The sequence below is a fragment of the Symphodus melops genome (genome assembly GCF_947650265.1).
Source record: "Symphodus melops genome assembly, chromosome: 9".
Lineage (NCBI taxonomy): Eukaryota > Metazoa > Chordata > Actinopteri > Labriformes > Labridae > Symphodus > Symphodus melops.
Genome location: NC_136699.1, coordinates 442,674 through 464,500, shown reverse-complemented (window position 1 = coordinate 464,500; position 21,827 = coordinate 442,674). Strand labels below are relative to the sequence as shown.

The 21,827-nt window shown below is 45.5% G+C and overlaps 1 protein-coding gene across 1 annotated transcript; it reads right to left on the bottom strand.

Annotated features, from left to right (window-relative positions):
* Positions 1–327: 327 nt before the first annotated feature.
* Positions 328–18,544, bottom strand: gpm6aa (glycoprotein M6Aa). The gene is made up of 7 exons (XM_079352064.1): positions 18,211–18,544; positions 7,238–7,430; positions 6,977–7,133; positions 5,373–5,526; positions 3,999–4,075; positions 3,418–3,483; positions 328–2,434 (listed from the first exon to the last, which is right to left on the bottom strand). Exons 1-7 carry the CDS (start codon positions 18,245–18,247, stop codon positions 2,282–2,284), a joined length of 837 nt encoding a protein of 278 aa, XP_079208190.1. The 5' UTR covers positions 18,248–18,544; the 3' UTR covers positions 328–2,281.
* Between the last annotated feature and the right edge of the window lie 3,283 nt (positions 18,545–21,827).

The following is a 21,827-nucleotide window of genomic DNA, read 5'->3' as shown; positions in this document are numbered from 1 at the left end:
ATCACAAGATGGTGAACGTCCAATAAGAGATTTCTTCTTTCAAACACGTCGTGTTGATCAGCACCACCTTAGCAGAGGTGTAAATGGAAAATAAGAAGATGCCCTTCTGTCAACACACGCTTAGATTTACACTGAAGATGAAACTACAGGAAGGGGAGACACCTAGTGGTCGAGTTAGGTGAATGTGATTCATTATGCAGCTCACTTCTATTAAAACTGTCATTTATCACGACTCACCTGACGGAGGATTTCAGCTCATTACCAATCCTTTCTCACAACTACTGAATACCTGAAGTTCAGAACAAAATGGACACGAGACACCTGACGTATTTATGAACAAGTACACAAGTGAATTTTATTAATGCAAGCAAATTTGATCATACAGGTCAAATAAGCCACTTCAAGCTGTTGGCACATGGATGTACAAAACAGATTCAATTTAAAGCCTGCTACTAAGCATTCGTAGTGAAAGTACAAAAGACTAATACGAGGAGAAAGCTGAAAGCATCTTCTTTTTTTTTAGGTCATTACAGAGTAAGCGATGTCGGTACAGGTATTAGTTTGAAGACATGGTGGAGCGCTCATCACAAACTAAACAGACACAACTCAAAGACTACAGTCTCTATTTTCAGTAGCATAACGCGGTAAGCGTGGGAGGTTCAGTACTGCACACATAAACGAAGGGTTGATCCAGCAAGACAGTCAGAAGTGTACAAAATCAGGAAGTGAAATAAAGTAACTTTTGAGTCAAGAAGACTATATTAATGCATGTCCATGCCACGAAAAACATCTAAATTCACAGTCTTTACTAACAGTACAGTTATCCAACTTTGAGTTGAACACCAATGCGCTTACATCTAGAGAGAGAGAGAGAGAGAGAGAGAGAGAGAGAGAGAGAGAGAGAGAGAGAGAGAGAGAGAGAGAGAGAGCACAGAAATGGTCAAATAAGTGCATGAAACTAGCTTTAAGGAATACTGGCGAGAGAAAGCATCGCCAGGTAATGAACTGACGGGCCGCAACCGTCGTGGTCACGTGGCATCAAGATGTGTAAGCACTACAGCAAAAGCACTGTGACACACACACACTGTTCTCACATCGGATAAGTCCACCAAGGAGTGCCATTACACCAACCACTTATTGTCGAGGATTCGTTTTCACGGTTGAGACTGACTGATGCGGAGCGGGCTGACCCGCGGTGACCTCTTCGTCGTCATTAAACGTCAGTGCTTAACATATAGGTATGCTTTGATATATCGGTATATACAGTGCAGAGTTCTGCAGAACAGGACTTTAGTATTTAAAAAGGTAAGAAATTAAAAAAGTGATTATGAAAGAATGTTTGCATGTGCTTTTGTAGCTCGTGATACAAAGAGGATGGATTCTTTCACAGCCCTACCATGAATTTAAATTGGCCCTGGGATCATAAAATCACCCATCGTTTCCTTTGATTCACTAATCACGTCGTCGACATCGATCAAACTCGGTGTTTCCTGTTTGACAGGCTTGGCACGTCTAGCAAGTATTTGTTTAGCGCTAATGATTTGGTATTTATTATCATGTTGCAGTTGGAGAACTTTAAATAGAAAAGCAGATTGAGTGCTTTCACGTGAAAGCGTTTTTTTTAATCCCTGGGAATACGAAGGCTTACGATGCATCATGGTTTGTGTTGTAATATTTAAAACATTTTCCAAACTATCCACCCTGTTCACGTACAGTACATAGTTGTTGAACATGAAATCTCCAGACACACAACATGAGGAATGTGCTTGAAAACCCTTTGAAGCCCCTGTTGACCCCCCTCGGAACTTTAAGCAAAATCAAAAATAAATTATGCATGAGAGCAAAAGGACACGTATAGCATCGAATAGAAAAGTCAAGAAAAATCAAACAATCATTCAAAGTAGAAAATAAAAAGCTGAATACTACTGCTACTTCTGATTCTACAAACGACACTAAAACTACGATCAGCACTGAACGACTGGAATCAAGAAGAAGTGGCAGAATGAGAACACCATCCATGAGAGAGGTAAAGGGGCTTTTTTTCATCTGAAATGCTGTTTGTGACCGAGGAGGTTTGTGTGACGTTTCCCTCCCCGGACCACATTGTCATATGACGCACCAGTGACATCAGCAGTGGCGAGGGCCCTAGGCGCCATCCGCCCCCCCTCGGGAGGGGATGGTAGAGAGAGACAGATAGAAAGACAGAAGAGAGAGAGAGAGAGAGAGAGAGAGAGAGGGAGGGAGAGGCCGGAGTGGCAGGGCCAGGCCTCACGCTGGGCTCTTATGTGTAGGCGTTGAGACGTTCCTTGGAGCGAGTGGAGTGGATGTCGTGAAGCTCCTGCTCCTCCTTCGACTTGATGTCCTCGTACTTCTGCATTCGGCAGGCGTCCTTCACGTAGGCCCAGTTGGCAGAGAGCACCATCAGGTAGTGGATCTGTCAGAGGAGGGAAATGGGACAGGATGGTCATCTATACAGTACAAAGACGTCAGTATGAGCAGAACAAAGCTCAGACTTGCTTCCTGTTGAGTGGACTCGTCAGTAAACTGGATTTTCTGAGAGGTCCAGCAGATGGCAGCATTGTGCTGAATGCAGCCTTTGTACTTGTTACCATGGCAGCAGAGGTTGTAATGAGCTCATTGCACTTTAAGGACCTAACTTGTGTTTTCTGACGGGCAGAAGACGATTTAGTTTCTGCTTTTTAACCCAAAGGATCAAACGTTGTTTCGGATGCGTTTATAAAAAATGTTTTTCACTCGTATTTGGTTTCAGTCATTGACGCTCTTCTGCAGTAATCTCACGGTTCGCCTGCATCAGTGTGAATCTGTTGTACCAACATTTTCCACTGCTGTCCAATTAAAACAGAAAAAGAACAAAGAGGATGCTCCGTCTTCAATCTGCAGCATCATTCCTGAATAACAAACACTTTTCTTTTTTTCTTTTTTTTTTTCCCAGAAACCGGCTTCTCACGATTTACTGAGTGATGTTTGCAACAATCTCCCAAGCCTTTCTTCTCCCTGTTTCCATGACGACATGACATGCCGGGGCGCCTCTCTCCCTGAAAGAGGGAGGGAGACAAACCCTGTCTTTTTCACTGCACCAAAATGCCTTCTCTCTCCTCAGCTGCAGCTATTCTCTCAAACACAGGCCGGCCCGGCTACATAACAGCCGTTACATAACTCCGCTATTGTTGTCTCCTTTCAAACACAATCACCTCCTCTGCACGAATAATAATAACAAATCTACCCATTATAAAGAGTGTCAAATATTGGTTCACAAAAGCAGCCCAACCAGGCTCTTCATCACACACGCCCCTGAAGAGCGGCTTCCTGAGTTCACGGTGTGGTTAATTTGTGTTTTGTCTTGTGTCATGATTGTTCATCCCGTGAAGCAGGTGCAGGTTTTTATTGGTGTCTCACCATGGCGATGACAGCAGCTCCAGCTCCAGCGAGGGCGCAGATGAACAGGTGGAACGTCATGTCCAGCTGTAGCAAAAACAAATCACAGCACATCTTAGCCTCCAAGCGCTGGGAGACATCTCTGCAAATCTTTAACATTTGAACCCCCCTTTAGTTCCTCCTGTGTGTCATGCACAGACCCCTGGGATTGGCTGCGTAGGTTCTCAGTCATCCCGGTCAAATAGAAGGAAACTAGACTCGGTTTAGGAGCTTGAAGACGTTTCATCTCTCTCTTCTTCAGTTCTGTGTCCACATGTTAAGAACTGAAGAAGACTATCGGAGGAGCTGAAACCTCGTCCTGTTAGCCACGCTCATGCTAGGGCTCATACTAACCTCCATGGACCGTCACCGGGCAACTGGGCCTCAGAAAGCTTTCCCCTGAGTGAGAATGCATGTGCCTGATTCTAGTCATGACCTTTGATTATCAAAGTGATCAATATCACTTATAGAGACTACAACTTTAAAACAGATACATAAATTAACATGATTTTTCCTTAAATTAAAAACTAGCTTTAATTGGTTCTTAGCTACTTTGGTCTTACCTCGTTGGATTCACACATCTTGTAGAATTTCTCTGATCCAGCACACACCGTCTTCGCCTCGTTGATTGGCACGATACCTGAAACATAAACGCTACATGAATGACGGACGAGTCTTAAATGTAGAACGCAGTGATGCTGCAACAAGCTGCAGAAGGTCGCCTCGTGTCCGCCTGACTGCGAGCTCCAGCATGAAGCGTTGAAAGACGCTGGGTGGCCGCTTTCTGCTGCAAACGCTTTGTACTCATAATTGAAAAAAGACGCAGGTGGACACGGGGGCGTTCATGTATGTCTCACACTCCGTCATGAAAAATCACGATATTTCTCAACCAATCAAATTTTGTGGAAAACGTGTGGCGCTTGGTGAAAACAGAACAAAGAAACATGATCATTCTGTCACCCTCCAGGTGAGAACCGCTGCTCCATATGATGGCGGCAGCATCAACGCTTGATGACACAGAGGCTGAGTGTCTGTTAGCGGCTAACGGACTGAATGAGGTCTCACTAATTAAAAATAATGAGAAGCTTCTGATACGCTAGACGTCACACAACATGATTCTGGATCATTAAAGCTTACGAGACACCCAATTAGTTTACGTCCAATATTATGTACATCCTCATAGTTCTGGTTTATTGACATCACCATTAAATCAGCATTTACTTCTTCTCATATGCTAAGTTGCTTGTTAGCCGGGTGCATTTCTTTGAATGCTTGAAAAGAAGAATTAATCAAACAAATCAGATCATGTGTTGTACATTATTCCTTTAGTTTAGTTTTTGAGCAAAATCAGCCAAAAAGCAAAATCCAGCCACGACCTCTCCAGGAGGGAAGATTAAAGGAAGAATGTGCAACTTTATTTATCCAGTAGGTGTCGCCCTTGAGCCTTGACATGAAACCAAAACAAACTGCTGTTTGGCCACGCCCCCTTCAAAGACACACCTCCAAGGAAAGGTGTTGGCAATTTGCAATGCACCAAAATTAAGTACCATTAAGTGCAAGCGGCATTTGTTGTGTTAGCATGCTAACGTTAGCGCTCTTTAGTTAGCTGGTAGCTTCATGTAAACTTACACAGAAGGATCTAAAAACTCTTCATCAAATAATCAGTGAGTATGTTCTTCTTCTTCTTGACTCAAACAGCTTTTATACACAAGGGGAGGAGCCATGTAAACACAGCTCTGACAACAACACAGCCAGCAGGACTCCAGCTTCTCCCTCACTGGAGACAGTCAGGACTCACACACTGATACTGATGTGTTCTTCCTTTTAAAGCAGCAGTTTAACAAAGATGTGGGAGGAGTTCAGCATGGTGAGGTCTGCTCAGTGGGAGTTGAAGAAGTGGAGACCAACATATATATATATATATATATATTTCTCACCATACTGGCGTGGGTCCAGGCAGAGAGTGGCCCCCTCCAGCACGGTAGCATTTTGGCAAATGTTCCAGATGTTGAAATAGATGAAGACTGGAAGGGAGGTGAAAGCCGTCACTCCGAGCCAAGCCAGCATGAAGATGTAAGTCAGCATGATGAACTGTGAGGGCGACAGAGAAACACTCGTCACATTTACTGGGCTGAAATAGTTTCACTGTTTTCTAGTAAAGCGTGTGTCACTGCCGGCTCTAAGGCTGGTTCCTTTCTCTGTGACTGTGGTTTCATATCGTTCTGAGTGAGGCTTCTATGAGCAATCATTCATCGCTTTAATATTACATTCATACAATTTAGACTGCAGCTGTGTCTCCCCTGATACCCTGATTCATACCGTCTGTTGTGGTTTGTTCCACACAGATGTGATTCTGGATCATCAGACGAACAAACTGGCCTGCAGGAATCTGGACCCCTCTTTTTTTTAAAGGTTTTAAGGTGTTACCAAGCCACTACTTGGTCTTTCCTTTTCAAGCCACTGACTGTAATCTCGTTTTTAGTTTACACATTTCCTTGAGAACAAAATTAGACGCGCACAAATTGAATGACCCCAGTGACCACGTGAAGCCCGGCGCAGCTCGTTTCCTTTACCTCCCTGCGGAGCTTCAGATTTGTTAAGTAATTATATCCCCAAGATAATCTCGTTAGGATTGGCTCTCTGATGTGCTCGATATAAGTCAGCTTCTTTTTTTATATCTATTTCATTCAAATGTGTTGCTCATCTCTTCCTCTGATCGATGATGCCTCTGTGAAGGGTGAAGCTAGCAAGTTAGCGATCAATTATTTCCTTTTCCTGCTACGTTGTACGTCAAAAACATCAACGCAGGTGGAGCGCCGTCCGTCCATCCGTTGAGTCCCAGTTCCCTTTGGTTCACGAGCAAATACTGGGCGTTAAGTTAGCCGAAATAACATCATTATGATGCCCATAAGTAAAAGGTTTAGCTTCATGCTTTGTCAGGTTTGTTGTCATGAGGAGAAGAAATCCACTTGTTTTAAAAAGCCTGTTTGTTGAAGTTTGGATCGATCTTTACTGATGATTTCAGCGAATCTAAACGCTGACGGCGCCGCAGCATCGAGCAGATTTCTTCCTCCAGTTAAAATGTTTGATCTATATTTCATAGTGAGCTGCACTTTATGCAGATTTATGTTGAAAGGAAAACGGTGGGATGGGAGCCAGAATCAGACAAGAACTGATTGTGCTGCCCACACTGACACGTTCTCCTGTATACAACCAAACCTGCAGATTCAACCAAAACACACCTGTGCAGTCCTCAAACAGATTCTACATTTCTATAAAGATCTGCTTACAGAGACGAGTTAAACATAAACCCATAATATTTGATGAATATTCACTTTTATCTGTAAAAATTCAGCCCATATTTATTTCAAAACCAGCTCATTTACATAAAACCTCTCCGACCTTCCTGGGTGATTCTCTGGATAACTACCTGACATTGAGACGGTTTACAGACCAAGTTATTCCTCAACATAACAAGTGAAGCTTTCATCGTTTCGGAGTCACGATGAAGAAGCTCGATAGACAACAAAGGTGCTCCTACCCAAGCGCTGACACAACGTCCACATGTGGTGATCTTGAAGTCTCCGTACAGGTCTTTGATGGCTCCGCTGGTGAAGAAACCCTCCACCATCAGCAGGATGCCGTACACAAAGAAAGCCGAAGCAATGCCATAGATCACATACTTGATAATATCGATCCTGGAGGGAAAAAGGGAAATGTGAATGTGAGGGATTTATTCTATTCCAAGAAATCCTTCTTTTATGACATACAACCTTTGACTGGGTTCTTCCAGTCTACTCACATGGTGAAGACGTCCAGGGCATCCACAGGGCTCCGCACCACCTCGAAGTAGTTCTGGAGGATGGTGACCGTGCCGGACAGCGCCTCGTGTCCGCAGCCGCAGAACAGAGCCACGCCAGCGTACAGTAAGATAGTGGCTATGAGAGACGGGTATGGGATCCCACCTAGACATTTGATGCAGCATTCAAGGCATCCTGAAGACACAAGAAGAGACAAAACAACGAGCGTGAACATTTGGGATTCGGACTTTAATAGATATTCTAGCACATCTTGCAGACATGCAAACCCAGAACAAAGCTGGACGGGCAACTTCACATAGCCTGCAATGCTTTCTCTAGCTAATGTATGGCCGGCTTCTTTATCAATGCACTGATCTGGCCTCTCGTTTTCCCTTCTCGATCTGTGCAGCTGGGTCATGTTGTCAGGTTGTTCAGAGGACACATTTTATCCTGGACCCAAAACTCTGCCTGAGCTTTACATAGTAATCCTGACCCTTAACCCCATTCTTCTTTGCCCCGCCCCCCCGGGGGCCCTTGAGGTGACTAATCACTGCTCAGCTCCCACTTCAATCTCCTGTCGCACAGACTGTACTCACAGGAGCTGAGTCTGTAAATACTAGTGCAGCCTGGGTTTATGAGTCTCCCTGACATGCTCGTGTATGAGTGTGTGTTTCGAGGCACTGACTCAGACTTTTCTCAGGACAACAACAACCTCGACAGAAGTGGAATTCGTTTCATTTGGAAACACAGAAGAGAAGCAGAGTTTACAGGGCCTTGGAGTGCAGAGCATTAAACCACACCAGCACAACTAATCCTGGATTCATTTTGAACCCTCAAAAGCTGCATGAACGAGAGAGCTGCTCGCTACACATCATGTGCCAAGTGGAAGCCAGGAGACATTAGAGACTGCATGTATGACCATTATTTACTCTCCCACTCCTGAAGAGAGACTGTGCAGCCCTTCTTCTCATTCTCAGTTAAACTGATGATGAAAGATTCCTCGATTGTGAGATTCCTTTCATGGTTATCTTTCTGTCTTTACCTCCGTTACAGAAGCAGGAGCCAGAGTCAATATCCCTCCTCCTCCTCCTCCTCCCCGTCATCCTCAACTCCCTGCTTCTGACTCTGATCTAAACCTGAGCAGAATACCAAGTAGCTGGTCTGCCTGCTGGGCTGGGCTGAACGCTCAGACGCTTGGTGCAGCACGACCCTCACGCGGACTCCCCGACATGATGAGCATCCTCTCTGATGCAATCTGGTGTTAGACTGAGGGTCGATTCTTCCTTCATATCATAGACTCAAGGAAAGCTACATATCTCTGTATTACCTGTTTTTCACACCTCGGTCATCTACTTATTCAAAGTCTAACAGATTACAAACATATGCTCCGACGAATGAATGAAACTAAAAGATCCGGCTCAGGATTGGGGGAGGGGAGGTTTGGTACGTTTAAAGGAAGGCATCAACTTTTTTCACATTTCTGCATCGTTGCCACTTTGGCTTTTCTCCATCACACTCAGTTTCCCGGCTCGAGGGACTGGGATATTTTCTGGCGGGATGGGATTTCAAATCCAGCAACACCTCACCTTTGGGGCCTTTTAGACTATCAGGTACTGACAGTGCCACCTGACACCCACTGCTGGGTGTTTTTACACCTATTCACACCTCGATTCATGTGAGTGTGTCAACCTGCAGTAGGTCCAAACAGCTCCCATCTCCCGTCTGGAGCCTTTCAGAAGAGGGGACTCAGCTTACGTTCTGCAGTTTCACTCAGATGGAGAGGGCATGTTTCTGGAAATAATTCCAAAATAGGATGAAAACATCAAAACAAAGACTTCCTATTTGATGTCCCATGACAAGCCTTGCGGACTTCCTCTGCTCTCTTCCAAATTAAGAATTACAGTTTGACTAATCAGCTTCAACTCCCATTCAATCAGGTTCTTAGCTGTTTCCCCCCTGGAGCTTACTGTCCAAGCTTCTAAGACTAAAGAGGAGTGTGGCTGCTGACAGGCCGGTCTGATTCAGGGCTATTCATTGGGTGCTGTGTCGAAGCAAGCAGGGTTGACGTGACGTCTGGAGGAAGGCGGTTAGGAGCGAGCGCTGTCTCTTCAGTTAAAACAGTTATCAGTTAAAGGTCTCTTATTCTCCTCCATCTTCCTCTAACATGTCTCATGTCCCCCCAATGATGAGAAAAGTCCATCCTCTCCGTCTTCTGCCTGCTCCACGTCTCAGAAAATGTGTGCTCAAACAGGCCGTTTGGAGATTTTCCCTTCATGACATCACAAAGGGCAGACACAGCTCATTTACATATTTAAAGCTACAGACACAGAAACAGCCTGTTCTGAGCAGGGCTGAAATAGAGGGGTTTATAGACATGATCAAATACAGGATCAGAGTGGATTTACAACAACACACTTCACACACATGATGAAGAGGAGCGAGGACGCTGATTTCACCTGAAGGATGACCTTTGATCTTTAGTCTACCTTTGTGACTTGTGTGCAGAAAGCTCTACTAGAAATCTCCCCCCCAAAAAATCCCTTAAACTGTATTTGTATCCATGAACAGTAACGATACCACCAGCAGTTCGATATCAGAACGTCCAAGGAAGAAAGTGAGTCTGTCAGCAGCTCTTCCCTTAGACTCGTTTTCACCTCAGCGTTGCAGGAAGAAGGAAGTGACAGGATTTATGAAGCGATAGTGTTTCCTGATAAGAGGATGGAGAACAGCCTCCGTTCAGCCTCCATGCTCAGGGTCAGCAGAGATCATCCACTCACATCAAATATTCACTGGACACATTATTTCTCAACTCAGCCTGATTTATGAAAAACTGTCAAGAGCAGAGAGGGGGGGGGGGAAGACGTGCGGGAAAATATCCACAGGTCGGATTTGAACCCGGGCTGCCCGCTCGGAGGGCTTCAGCCTCTGTACAAGGGGCGTGCACACTGACCACACCTCCCCGTCCTGGTAACAGTGTGTGCATGCTCAGAGCCTGTGCTTCACACGAAAGGAGACGAGCGGTAACATGAATGATTCATACCGCGGCCTTAATCGAACCTCATAACCATTTCATTATTTACATCTCTGCACACAGATTGGACCAGCTGGAGCCGCCATCTTGCATTAAAACATCTCCCTGAAACATAAAGGCGTTGAACCAAATTGACCAATCAATCGCCAGCTCATTACGGAGGCTTTGGCGTCACAATACTGTGTGAGCAAGCGGCAAAATAACGCCATCAGACTCCGCTGGTGTGCTGTTTCCTTGGAAACGGCCGGAGATGAAGTGAAAGGGAAAGATGGGGGAACATTGGTGAGTGGTTTTAAACACGACTGATGTTTTATTGATTGTCTGCTTTTAATTTGTGGAGGGAGAAACTCGTCTCAGAACCAGAGGGGAGAAATAAAATGTGTCACCAGACAGGAAGTGTAAGATGTAGTGAAGGTTACAGCTGCGTCTCTCCCTTCTGCTCTCCTGAAACTTTCTCTGACCAAGCTTGGATGACTTCATGGCGTTTATCATCTGGAGAGCGTGTCCTTCCTGCACTTAGAACAACGTCTCATACCAGCACGTGGACTCATTTCCTCTCTGAAACTCCTCATTGATCTTTACTGACTCGCAGATGGAGCTGGTGAAACACGGCGAGCGAGAACTGACTCAGAGCGATAGAGAGAGAGAGAGAGAGAGAGAGAGGATGCTTGATCCATAATTTAAAAGCGACGCAGCGCAGCAGAGCACGAGCCTCTGCCTTTCATTATTCATGCTTTCTGCTCAGCCCGACATCACCTGTGATGAAAATATGAGGACTATATCGAAGGTGTTTGAATTGATCCTGCTCACACAGCTGTTACAGAGTTGATCTCTTTGAAGTACAGACTGACAGCAAGGCATGCTGGGAACTGTAGTCTTTATTGACGTTGAGCTGATTGAAAAAGACCGATGAAGACCGTTGTGTGTACTAATGTTGCTCAGACAGAAAGCAACAGGAAGCTACACAAATGTTTTTAGATCATTTAATGGTCACATACTCAAATACTCAGATTAGCTTGAATGCTACTCGTGAGGCTCAATAGGCTTGTAATGTGTGAACATGTTGAGGGGGAAAGCCCAGTTTGAATGCTTTAAATCTTCTACACTTGGGTCCAACAGATCCTGTAAGAGATGAAACAACGAGGACTTTCTCACAGCTGCTTTTAAAAGTGATCAGTGTAATTTTCCAAAAACTGAAAATGTGACAAAACAATCAGTGTGAAACAAAGAGAAGCTGGGGTGTGAGCTATTTCTTTAGTGCACACAAACAAGCCTCTGTTTCAGGATTCAAAAGAGTGAAGCCTACATGACCCCAAACACTGCGCTCCAATCAACAGAAGGCGTCTCACTAATACAAAGGGAAAGGATGACCCCCTCCCAAGGCCCCTCCCACCTCCCACCACTCCTCCATCTGTCAGTGTCATATCCGACAGGCAAAAGGGACACACACACACACACACACACACACACACACACACACACACAGTCAGGGTGAGGTTATCCTTAAATAATGCTGAGACGTCATTCGAAGGAAACATGACTCAACGTTCACTAATGAAGAATGATCTGCCTTTTTTTACAGCATTTATCACTTTAGTTTGTTAATGTTGGATAAACATCTTTAAACACGTCTCTCACAGATAGTTTCCTCAGAACAAGTATTTCACCTGTTTGTTCACCAGCTCACACAAACCTGGTTTTGATCGACGTGGCCCTGCTGGATCTGATAACAACATCCCGTCCTCATCTCATGCTGTGTTGTTTTTGCAGATGATTTGCAATATGAGCCTGTCAGTTTACCTGAGGATGTGTTTTTATTATTGTTTTATTCATTGATTCGAGAGGAAGCAGCAGTAAAGTGAATCAGACTGTATTGAATCGTATAAATGATATGAGGGGTGTTGGTTAGCATAGCGGCTATGTGCCACCATATACAGAGACTACAGTCCTGCTCGTCTTAGTGACCCTTGGTTCGAATACGACCTCGGACCTCTCCGCTTTGTTACATGAGAGGACGTCCTGTGTACAGAATCTCTCCCCTTCTATTTCAGCCCTGCTCAGAACAGGCTGTTTCTGTGTCTGTAGCTTTAAATATGTAAATGAGCTGTGTCTGACCACGCCCCCTCTCTGGAAGGGCTCGGGTGTACTCGCTGCTTTCTGGCTCCATGTCCTATTGTTTACGGTGAGAAGGCAGACTCAGAGGGCAGAACAAACACCTAGCTGTGGGAGTGTCACCCACCTGGGGGAGGGGCTACTGCCCTTTGTGATGTCATGAAGGGAACATCTCCAAACGGCCTGTTTGAGCACACATTTACTGAAAAGTGGAGCAGGCAGAAGACGGAGAGGATGGACTTCTCTCATGATTGGGGGGGTTTGTAGACAGACTAGAGACACATGTTAGAGGAACATGGAGAAGGGGATTCTGGGTAATATGTGACCTTTAAGTTTGAGCCAATGGAGATTCAGTAGTTGGAAAATCACATATGACATATTTTCAGCACATTATCAGTTAAATGATAACACACAGTCAGCAGAGTGATGTGTGATTCCACTGCACAGTGTTTATAAGATTCTATTGTCCCTGTTTGTCTTTGTTGACTCAGCCAACATTAAAAGGCTCTTCTCCTTTTGAAGTCATAAAAGACTGTTACAGGCTTTCAGCAGCTTTGCCAATCAGAAAATGAATAGAGGAGAGAACACACAGAATGAGATAAAAGGGTGACGGAGGAGAGGACGAGAGTCTCATTGTGTTTGTCTGCTGCGTGTTGACATCACTTACAAAACAAGGCAGACTCTGCTCATTCCACATTTTTCACTTATTAGTTTCTTGTCACCAGAGGAGTTTTTGTGTGGGGGTGGGGTGGCGCTGAGCCTGGTCCTGGAGAGACCCTGAGAGGGGGGATGGTGCGTCTGTGTCAGTCTGAGAGTAATGGGCGTACACTCGTTGCTTCCCTATATTTAATGCGCAGCCTACCCCCCCCCCCCCCCCCCGAAGCGAGCAGAGTTTTTTTTTTCAGCTTGCGCACGCCCCCATCTCCTCCGTGCATGTTTAATCAACCAGTATGGTTGCCATGTCAACCGCAGCACAAAATCTGAGAATAGACCGGGTACTTCAGAGCCATGACCCACTTACTGTATGTCAACAAATTCAGTGGGACAAAAGTGAGTGAGACACATTACTCTGATAACCCCCTCTGGGGGAAGAGGGACGGAGCAGGCCAGGTCCAAAAGCTCTGCCTCGGATTTTCTCTCCGTGTGTGTGTGTGTGTGTGTGTGTGTGTGTTTTCTCCTGCTAAGAGATGGAAGAGTCATGACTGCGTGACTGCGGAGCAGAGATGTGTCTTTGTCTGAGACAAGTTCACTCCAGGAACTGAGGGCCGAGTGTCAAAGAGAGAGAGAGCATTCAGGCCATCATCATGGGACGCAGGAGATGTTCTTCCTCGTCTCACTTTGTACATTTGAAGGCTGCAGGTTTGAGACGATGAGGGGATTTCATATGCACTCTTCTCTAAATCATGCCAACTGTTGATCTTGATCTGTGTTTGATTGTTTGAAAGACTACGAGGAAAAGACAACCTCACAAATCAGCGCGCCTCATGCATGGAGGCTGGAGTCCTTCAAGCGGACGGGCCAGGTTTGAATCCAACCTGTGGCTCCTTTCTCGCCACTCGCCTTATCCCTTATTTCTGACTCGATCCACTTTCCTATCTTTACAATCAAGGCCCCAATCCCCCCCCCATTTAATAATCCTTACCCATCCTAGAGCTGTAGAAATGTTTGATGCTGTCCTAGTGATACGACAGGAGAAAGCAGCATCATTATAAAGTCCATGAGCTGCACCATCATCAACGCTACAACAAGAAGATATCCCCTCAAAGCTTTTCCACTAATAGCACCAACAAAGTGCATGAATCGACTTCTTCTGGGCCGGGGCAAGTTAGGATTCAGAACAATGAGCGAGAGAGAGAGAGAGGGGGGGGGGGGGGGGGGGGGGCTGTAGCAGGACCAGAGCTCACTGAGAGCTGACAGCGTATAGTAACTTTCACTGAGTTGAAGTTATTCTGTCCGAGTGGAGGAAACACCGACACACCATCATGGAGCACAAACTCTCTGTTACAATCTGAACCAATGAAAGAACAAAGGACTGCATGAAATAAGTCACAACACAGAGACCCTTTTTATATAAACTGTCTAATAAAGAATAATGTCTGAATCCCCCCCCCCCCCCCCCCCCACACACACACACTCACACACACACACCATGTGTCAAACACAGGCATGGTGTAAAATGTTGCAGCAGATCGGTACAGAGGCTGTGAAAGTTTCTAAATGTAGTTTTGCTGCACATGCTGAAAATCTTCAGTTGTTTTTCTGTATTTCATTATTTATTTATTTATTTTTGATTTATAATTTTTCCAAAACAGAAAACAAAAACCGTGTACACCACTTACACCTACAACAGACATATACAAAGACATTACATAACGGTGTACAATACCAGATACAATAATGAACAGCAGACAAGAAAATAAAAAAATAAATTCATTCATTTTTTAAAATCACAAAATATATATCAGAAATAAAAGGTATGCAGCTCTATTACAAGCTCTGCCTCTATGTGTAGTATATCCAAAGCAGCCTCTTATGTAACCGTGCTTTAATAACTGCCTTGTAAATGTGATATTTCATACATGGCGTTAAATTTCACTGAGATATTAAAAAGTGCAGCAGACTCCAGACTTCCTCCATCACATTGTTTGTTTCTTCTTCGTCTGTTGTGTTTGATGCAGACTGACAACGATATCAGCGCGACATCTTGCCGAGTTAGTTTCCTGATCAGACTGATCAGACAGAAGGACGAGCGGTGCCTTGCCGAGTTCAGGCTTGGCTCAAGTGAGCGCTAACAGGTGTGTTTCCGTTAGCTCCCCTCGTGTGAATCAGAACTGTCTCCAAAATGTGTTTTTGATTTATTCTTTCGGAGTAAACCATCAAACTTCCAGACGTGAATTCAGCTCTTATCCACGCGGCGTTCTCGTGAGCAGAGGCTGCTTTTTTGACTGCAGGATGTTGGACTTCCTGTTGCTGATGGCTCTTAGCTGCTATTTGGCAGCGCCCACCTGCCAGCTCATCTGACTCATAATCTGAGATTTGCAGCTTCAGAGGAGGAAGAGAGAACGGTACTGGCGTGCTGCGAGTGCACTCGCTGACACCTACACGGTGTGGTCAAATCTGTGTATGGATTTAAAGGGCTATTTAGGTGAATTGAATCACATTCACATCAAATTTAACGATGACAGTATATTTCTATAGACAGGAAAAAAGTATCCAGTTGTTTTTTTTTTGCAGTGAACAATATGTGTGTGTGGTGCTTGATCTTTGAGGACTGATGGTTCCTACAAGCAGTTACAGATATTCTCAGGATGATCTGCATCGGATCAAAGTGACACGGGATGAAACCTGACAGGCTCAGCTTTAAAGCTCCCTGTGCTTCATCAGGGCAGTCATCTCCATCATCTGTTGTCTTCCATAAGCGAGAAAGGAGCAGACAGTTATTTAATAAAAGATCTTCATGGTCAGGTCACCAGTGGGCGCCGAGCCGGCTGGTTTCCACTTTAATCAATGTCAGGCTTGATCTTCCAAAGATGGGCTGGATGTTGGGTTATGATCTCACTTCAGATTTGTAGTAAAGAGGAACTCGTTGTCAAATATATACATATATACATATATACATATATAAATATATACACATATAATACTCATTGCTTCCATCCAACCAAGCAACCTATGACATCACAAAGGGCAGTAGCCCCTCCCCCAGGTGGGTGACACTCCCACAGCTAGGTGTTTGTTCTGCCCTCTGAGTCTGCCTTCTCACCGTAAACAATAGGACATGGAGCCAGAAAGCAGCGAGTACACCCGAGCCCTTCCAGAGAGGGGGCGTGGTCAGACACAGCTCATTTACATATTTAAAGCGACAGACACAGAAACAGCCTGTTCTGAGCAGGGCTGAAATAGAGGGGTTTATAGACATGATCAAATACAGGATCAGAGTGAATTTACAACAACACACTTCACACACATGATGAAGAGGAACCTGAAGAGGAGGAGAGTAAGGCACCTTTTAAATTAAATATGGATCAATGGATTGTCCTAACTATATTAACATGTTTGGGTGCTGGTGGAGCAGCGGTTTGAACTGAACATCAGGTTCAATAGTTGTCATTGATAAAATCCCAACAGAATAGTCTAAAGATCAGCGCACTGGTGTCTAAATCTGAGATGGATTTTGTGTGGCTGTTGAACATTGAAGACTTGGACGTCTCATGTCAGGACGCCATGACATCATCACAGCACATCTCTGAGCATTTAGAGATCCCTGTGTGGAAATAACAGCATTATTCAGGGAGCTGCTGTTTTACTGTGAAGTCTGAATATTTCTTTACTTTTGCTTGACGTTGAACTTTGAATTGGTCCAACTTTTCCCCTCAGATTCTTTGCCTGAATGAATGTTGTGCATCTAAACAATGACTGTACATTGAAGTTTAACATCTAAACTTTTGTTCGTGGTTGAATGCGAGGGCTTCTGAAGCCGACTGTTTGCAGGCTTTCAGTCTTTTTAGATCATTTGAAAAAGGTTGCAGTGTAAGTGGTCGTTGCAGAATACAGCGAGTGAAACATCAGCTTCCTTGACCCAAATAAATCGGCACGACATACAGGAATGTACAGTTTGCATGGCTGCGTCTCTCAGTTGGCTGAGCATTTGTGTTAGTGGCCAACGTTGACGGATTCTGCTTTCTAAACAGGAATGCCCGAGCACACACCTTGTAATGGCGACCATGAAGTATTACACCCAAGTCTGTGAGCTTGGTGTTGCCAAACATTACAGATCACCATGGGAACAGCGCCTGAACTGAACTGATGGTCTTGCAGTGATTTTATCAACCCCCCTTAATCAAAGAAAGAAATCACACGTCTTAGTGACTGGATGTGCATTAGTCTTTATTATTCTCCCCAAACACTCAGTCCCGCTTCCTCACACGCTCTGCATCTCTCTTCCCCTCACTTCCTCCTCTAACCTGATCCATCAGCCTCCGTCCGTCTCTCTTCCTCCTACAACACCCTGGGAACTATTCCTGTGTTACTGAAATGTCATCAGCAGGAGTGGGTGAAGAGAGAACAGATAATGAGTACTCTTGGCCGGCGCCATGGCAACTGCTTCAGCTCATATGTGTGTGTGTGTGTGGCTGGGCTGCGTGGTGGACAGAGGAACACATGCCTGTCACAGGAAGTCACTCTGAACATGAAGCGGGACAAAGGTGTGTTCTTGTATTCGTGCCGCCTGCATGAATGTTGCAGTCCACATGTAAACAAACGTCTGCGCTTTACCTTGTGGCTCCCAACCATGCACTGAATCATTCATGCAGAGAAAAGGTGGTGGTGGTGGGGGGGGGGGGGGGGCGGGGGGGTGAAAGTAAAAATAGCAATCCCACTTTGAACAAAGCAAACACTGCCCTTCCTCAGTGAATGAAAGAATCCACAGTGAAGGCTGCACAGCATCGCTGCAAGAAACAACGTCTGGCTGTTTGTCACACAAAGGAGCCGACCTGAGAGCTGCTGGATTAATGATCTTACACTTCTCTCCTCTTCGTGTTCTCGACTCATCACGACAAGCATGAAAGCCTTATCAAGCGAACAAAGACAGAGCATCCCTCACTGAGGCAGTTCACACCCCTCTGACTCCCCAAACAGCACGGAGCGACGGGCTCTCTTCACTGGAGTGCTGACACTCCATGGACAAAGGAATCACCACAAACAGCTGCTCTCCTCTGAAGAAAGGGAAAGGCTAACAGTCTGTGCCCAAACACTGCTCACACACTGAAATAAAACATGTCTGACTTCAGGACTTCTGCCAACACAAGCAAAGAAATGATGGATTTTCTGTACCTTTCTGGGTCTGCCCCTCGTCCATGTCTTCTTCCATTGTGCTGAATCTGTTTTGGATATACAAACAAAGCCTGGTTGGGTTGCAGGTTTGATACCTGATTAATGTAAACGTGTAGTCCACAAAGCACTTCCACTCTTCTTTCCCTCTTCCTCACTCTCTCCCTCTCTCTCTAAAGGTCCCTGCTGAGTGCTGAGATTGGCTGTCAGCTGTGATTTCTGTCAAGCCTCCGGGCGGCGATGCGAGGGATCACTGAGTCTTTGTGGTGCTGTCCATTGCGAGCTGCCGTGGCAAGTGCTGAAAACCTCCTTGGTCCCTGGAGGAGGAGGAGGAGGAGGAGGGGGGGGGCTGGATGGAGCAGAGGGTGGTCTCTGTTCTAGCCAGGAAGGCACATGTGTGGAGGGGATTATGGCGCTTTAGAGGCAGGTGATGTCGAGTGTAGAAGTCAAAGTCTGAAGTCAGCAGTGAAGAAGAGGCTGAGCGGTGAACGCACACTTTTGTTTCTCACTTCAGAGAGCAAACTTTACAACTACAGGTCACACAGTACTCACCCGGCCCACCTAGAAACCCCTTCCTCTGGTCCAGAATGGTTAAGCCCATCACCCCCCCCCCCCCCCCCCCCTGCACTGCCTCTACTGCATTAACTCAGCCTCCTCTTAAAGAAGGGAGGGGGAGTGTGGGGGACGTCTAATTTCAAAATGGGATTCTCCTAATCTTGTTAGTCATACAGATTCAATTATACGATCACCACAGAGGTGTGAGTGGATTTTTATCATGTAAATACACAGACAGCGGATTATCGAGGCGTTGCTAGATTCTGATCATGTTTCAGATTTGGATGATAACCTGTGATAAGGTTTCAGCTCAGCACTGCTCCAGGTTCTATCAAAAATGTCGGACAGAAAATAGATTTTGACTTTTCCTACTTTTTTTTTAAACAATAAAAACAATTATTTCCAGAGACATGCGTGTCGCCAAGTGTGTCTAGATTATACTATAATTTGTTAATCTCTAGACAGAGGATGAGTGAGTCTAGAGAAGCAGCAGTGTGGAGAGCAAAGGCCGAGCACGGATGCAAAGTAAGGCTGGGACCGAGGGATGGAGGAATCATTTCTAGGATCATTACACATCACACGGCTCTGCTTTGAATGGACCAGCAGCACGGACAGATGGATGCATGCATGGAGGATCACACAGGTGGATGAGATGAAACTTTAATGTTCCCGCTGGGGATATTTAGCTTCTGCTGCAGCGAGGAATCGGAGGCGAGTACAGACTTCTTAGATTGATGGTTTGGTCGATTGGTGAAGAGGTTCAAGGATGTGGACAGCTTGTAACTGCCCAGTGAACATGTTTAAAGTTGTCTTTTCTGGGGTGCAGATCAGCTGGTTATGGAGCCCCATATATCCAAGCAGGAGACCAGGGTTCAAATCAGTCCTGTGGCTCCTTTAGTGAATGTTGTTCTCCACTTTCTCATTGAACCATTGAGATCAAGATGTCTTTCACAAGGTGACCTGGTCAAGAAGGCCGCAGCACACGATTCACAAACAAGATGTTAAAGTCAGGGTGGGTCATTTCCTCCAGATCCACTTTTTAATATCCTGGTTGAAGCTGTCTTTAGGTCCTGACAGACATTAATAACTCAGGTTCTCTGAAAAAGGAACAAAGTAAATCCATCATCTGTATCAGTTTGTAAGTCTGTAAAAACTTCAACCAATGTCTGTCACGAGGTGCCAATCTGATGAACCAATCACAGGCCTCCCTGTCTCCCTGCTCTCTGATGAACCAATCACAGCCTCCCTGTCACCCTGCTCTCTGATGAACCAATCACAGCCTCCCTGTCTCCCTGCTCTCTGATGAACCAATCACAGCCTCCCTGTCTCCCTGCTCTCTGATGAACCAATCACAGCCTCCCTGTCTCCCTGCTCCCTGATGAACCAATCACAGGCCTCCCTGTCTCCCTGCTCTCTGATGAACCAATCACAGCCTCCCTGCTCTCTGATGAACCAATCACAGCCTCCCTGTCTCCCTTTATACTGAGAGTTTACTGACCGCTGAATGAGACATGAGACGACGTCGTTTCTACACGATGAAGAGACGAGGTCACCTGTAAGGAAGGGGGCGTGGCTTAAGAGGGAGCACAGAGGGGAGTGGCCGTGTGCCGAAGGAGCACGGAGGGAATGCTACTTTCCAAATCATGCTAGTTTTAGAAAATGACCAAATCTATCTTTAAGAGATACAACAACCAATCACAGCCTCCCTGTCTCCCTGCTCTCTGATGAACCAATCACAGCCTCCCTGTCTCCCTGCTCTCTGATGAACCAATCACAGCCTCCCTGTCTCCCTGCTCTCTGATGAACCAATCACAGGCCTCCCTGTCTCCCTGCTCTCTGATGAACCAATCACAGCCTCCCTGTCTCCCTGCTCCCTGATGAACCAATCACAGCCTCCCTGTCTCCCTGCTCTCTGATGAACCAATCACAGGCCTCCATGTCTCCCTGCTCTCTGATGAACCAATCACAGGCCTCCCTGTCTCCCTGCTCTCTGATGAACCAATCACAGCCTCCCTGTCTCCCTGCTCTCTGATGAACCAATCACAGCCTCCCTGTCTCCCTGCTCTCTGATGAACCAATCACAGCCTCCCTGTCTCCCTGCTCTCTGATGAACCAATCACAGCCTCCCTGTCTCCCTGCTCACACTCAAAGCTCGTCACTGATGATGGAGTTTATACTGAGAGTTGACTGACCGCTGAGTGAGACATGAGACGACGTCGTTTCTACACGATGAAGAGACGAGATGAGGTCACCTGTAAGGAAGGGGGCGTGGTTTAAGAGGGAGCACAGAGGGGAGGGGCCGTGTGCCGAAGGAGCACAGAGGGAATGCTACTTTCCAAATCATGCTAGTTTTAGAAAATGACCAAGTCTATCTTTAAGAGATACAACAATTAAAATGTGAGAATTGGTGATCACAGACTGACACTGTCCAATGAGCTCGTGTTTCTTGTCTTTAAGAATCGAGCCAAAGGCTTCAGGTTAATTGAGTGGATCCTGGTTCATCTTTAAAAAGAAGAGGCAGCCAGTGTATGAAGCTGCACACCTTTAACGATGGCCAATCAGATTTTGAATACACTCATCACGGCGATGAGTAAGACTAATGTTTCAAAATGAATCTCATGATTTATTCATATTAAAAAGTACCGCTTTATTCATGTTTAATCACTTAATGAAGCATCTTTAATGAATAATTCAATTAACCTTCTGTAGCATGGAGGCAGATGGTCAAACCTCCCGCGTCCACTCACAAGCTCTTTTAATCATTTGCCTAAAAACAGTCTTCTGGTCTGATAGAGGGACCACATCGACCCAGATCCATCCAGCTCGGACTCTCCTGCCAGCTTATTAGACTTCCCGATGATCTCACACATCCTTACCCTTTAAAACGTGTGCGCCCTATTTCAGGAGACGGAGCCAGGTCGTTCTGTGACTTCGTTTAAACGTTGTAGTTTGTGAACTCGAACACTCGAACGCTCATTCTGAAGTTTGTTTTCTACAGCTGGCGTTCAAAAACGTTCAAATATTCACTTTGCCGCAGTGAAGTAAACGCTGCAGAGTTTGAAGTC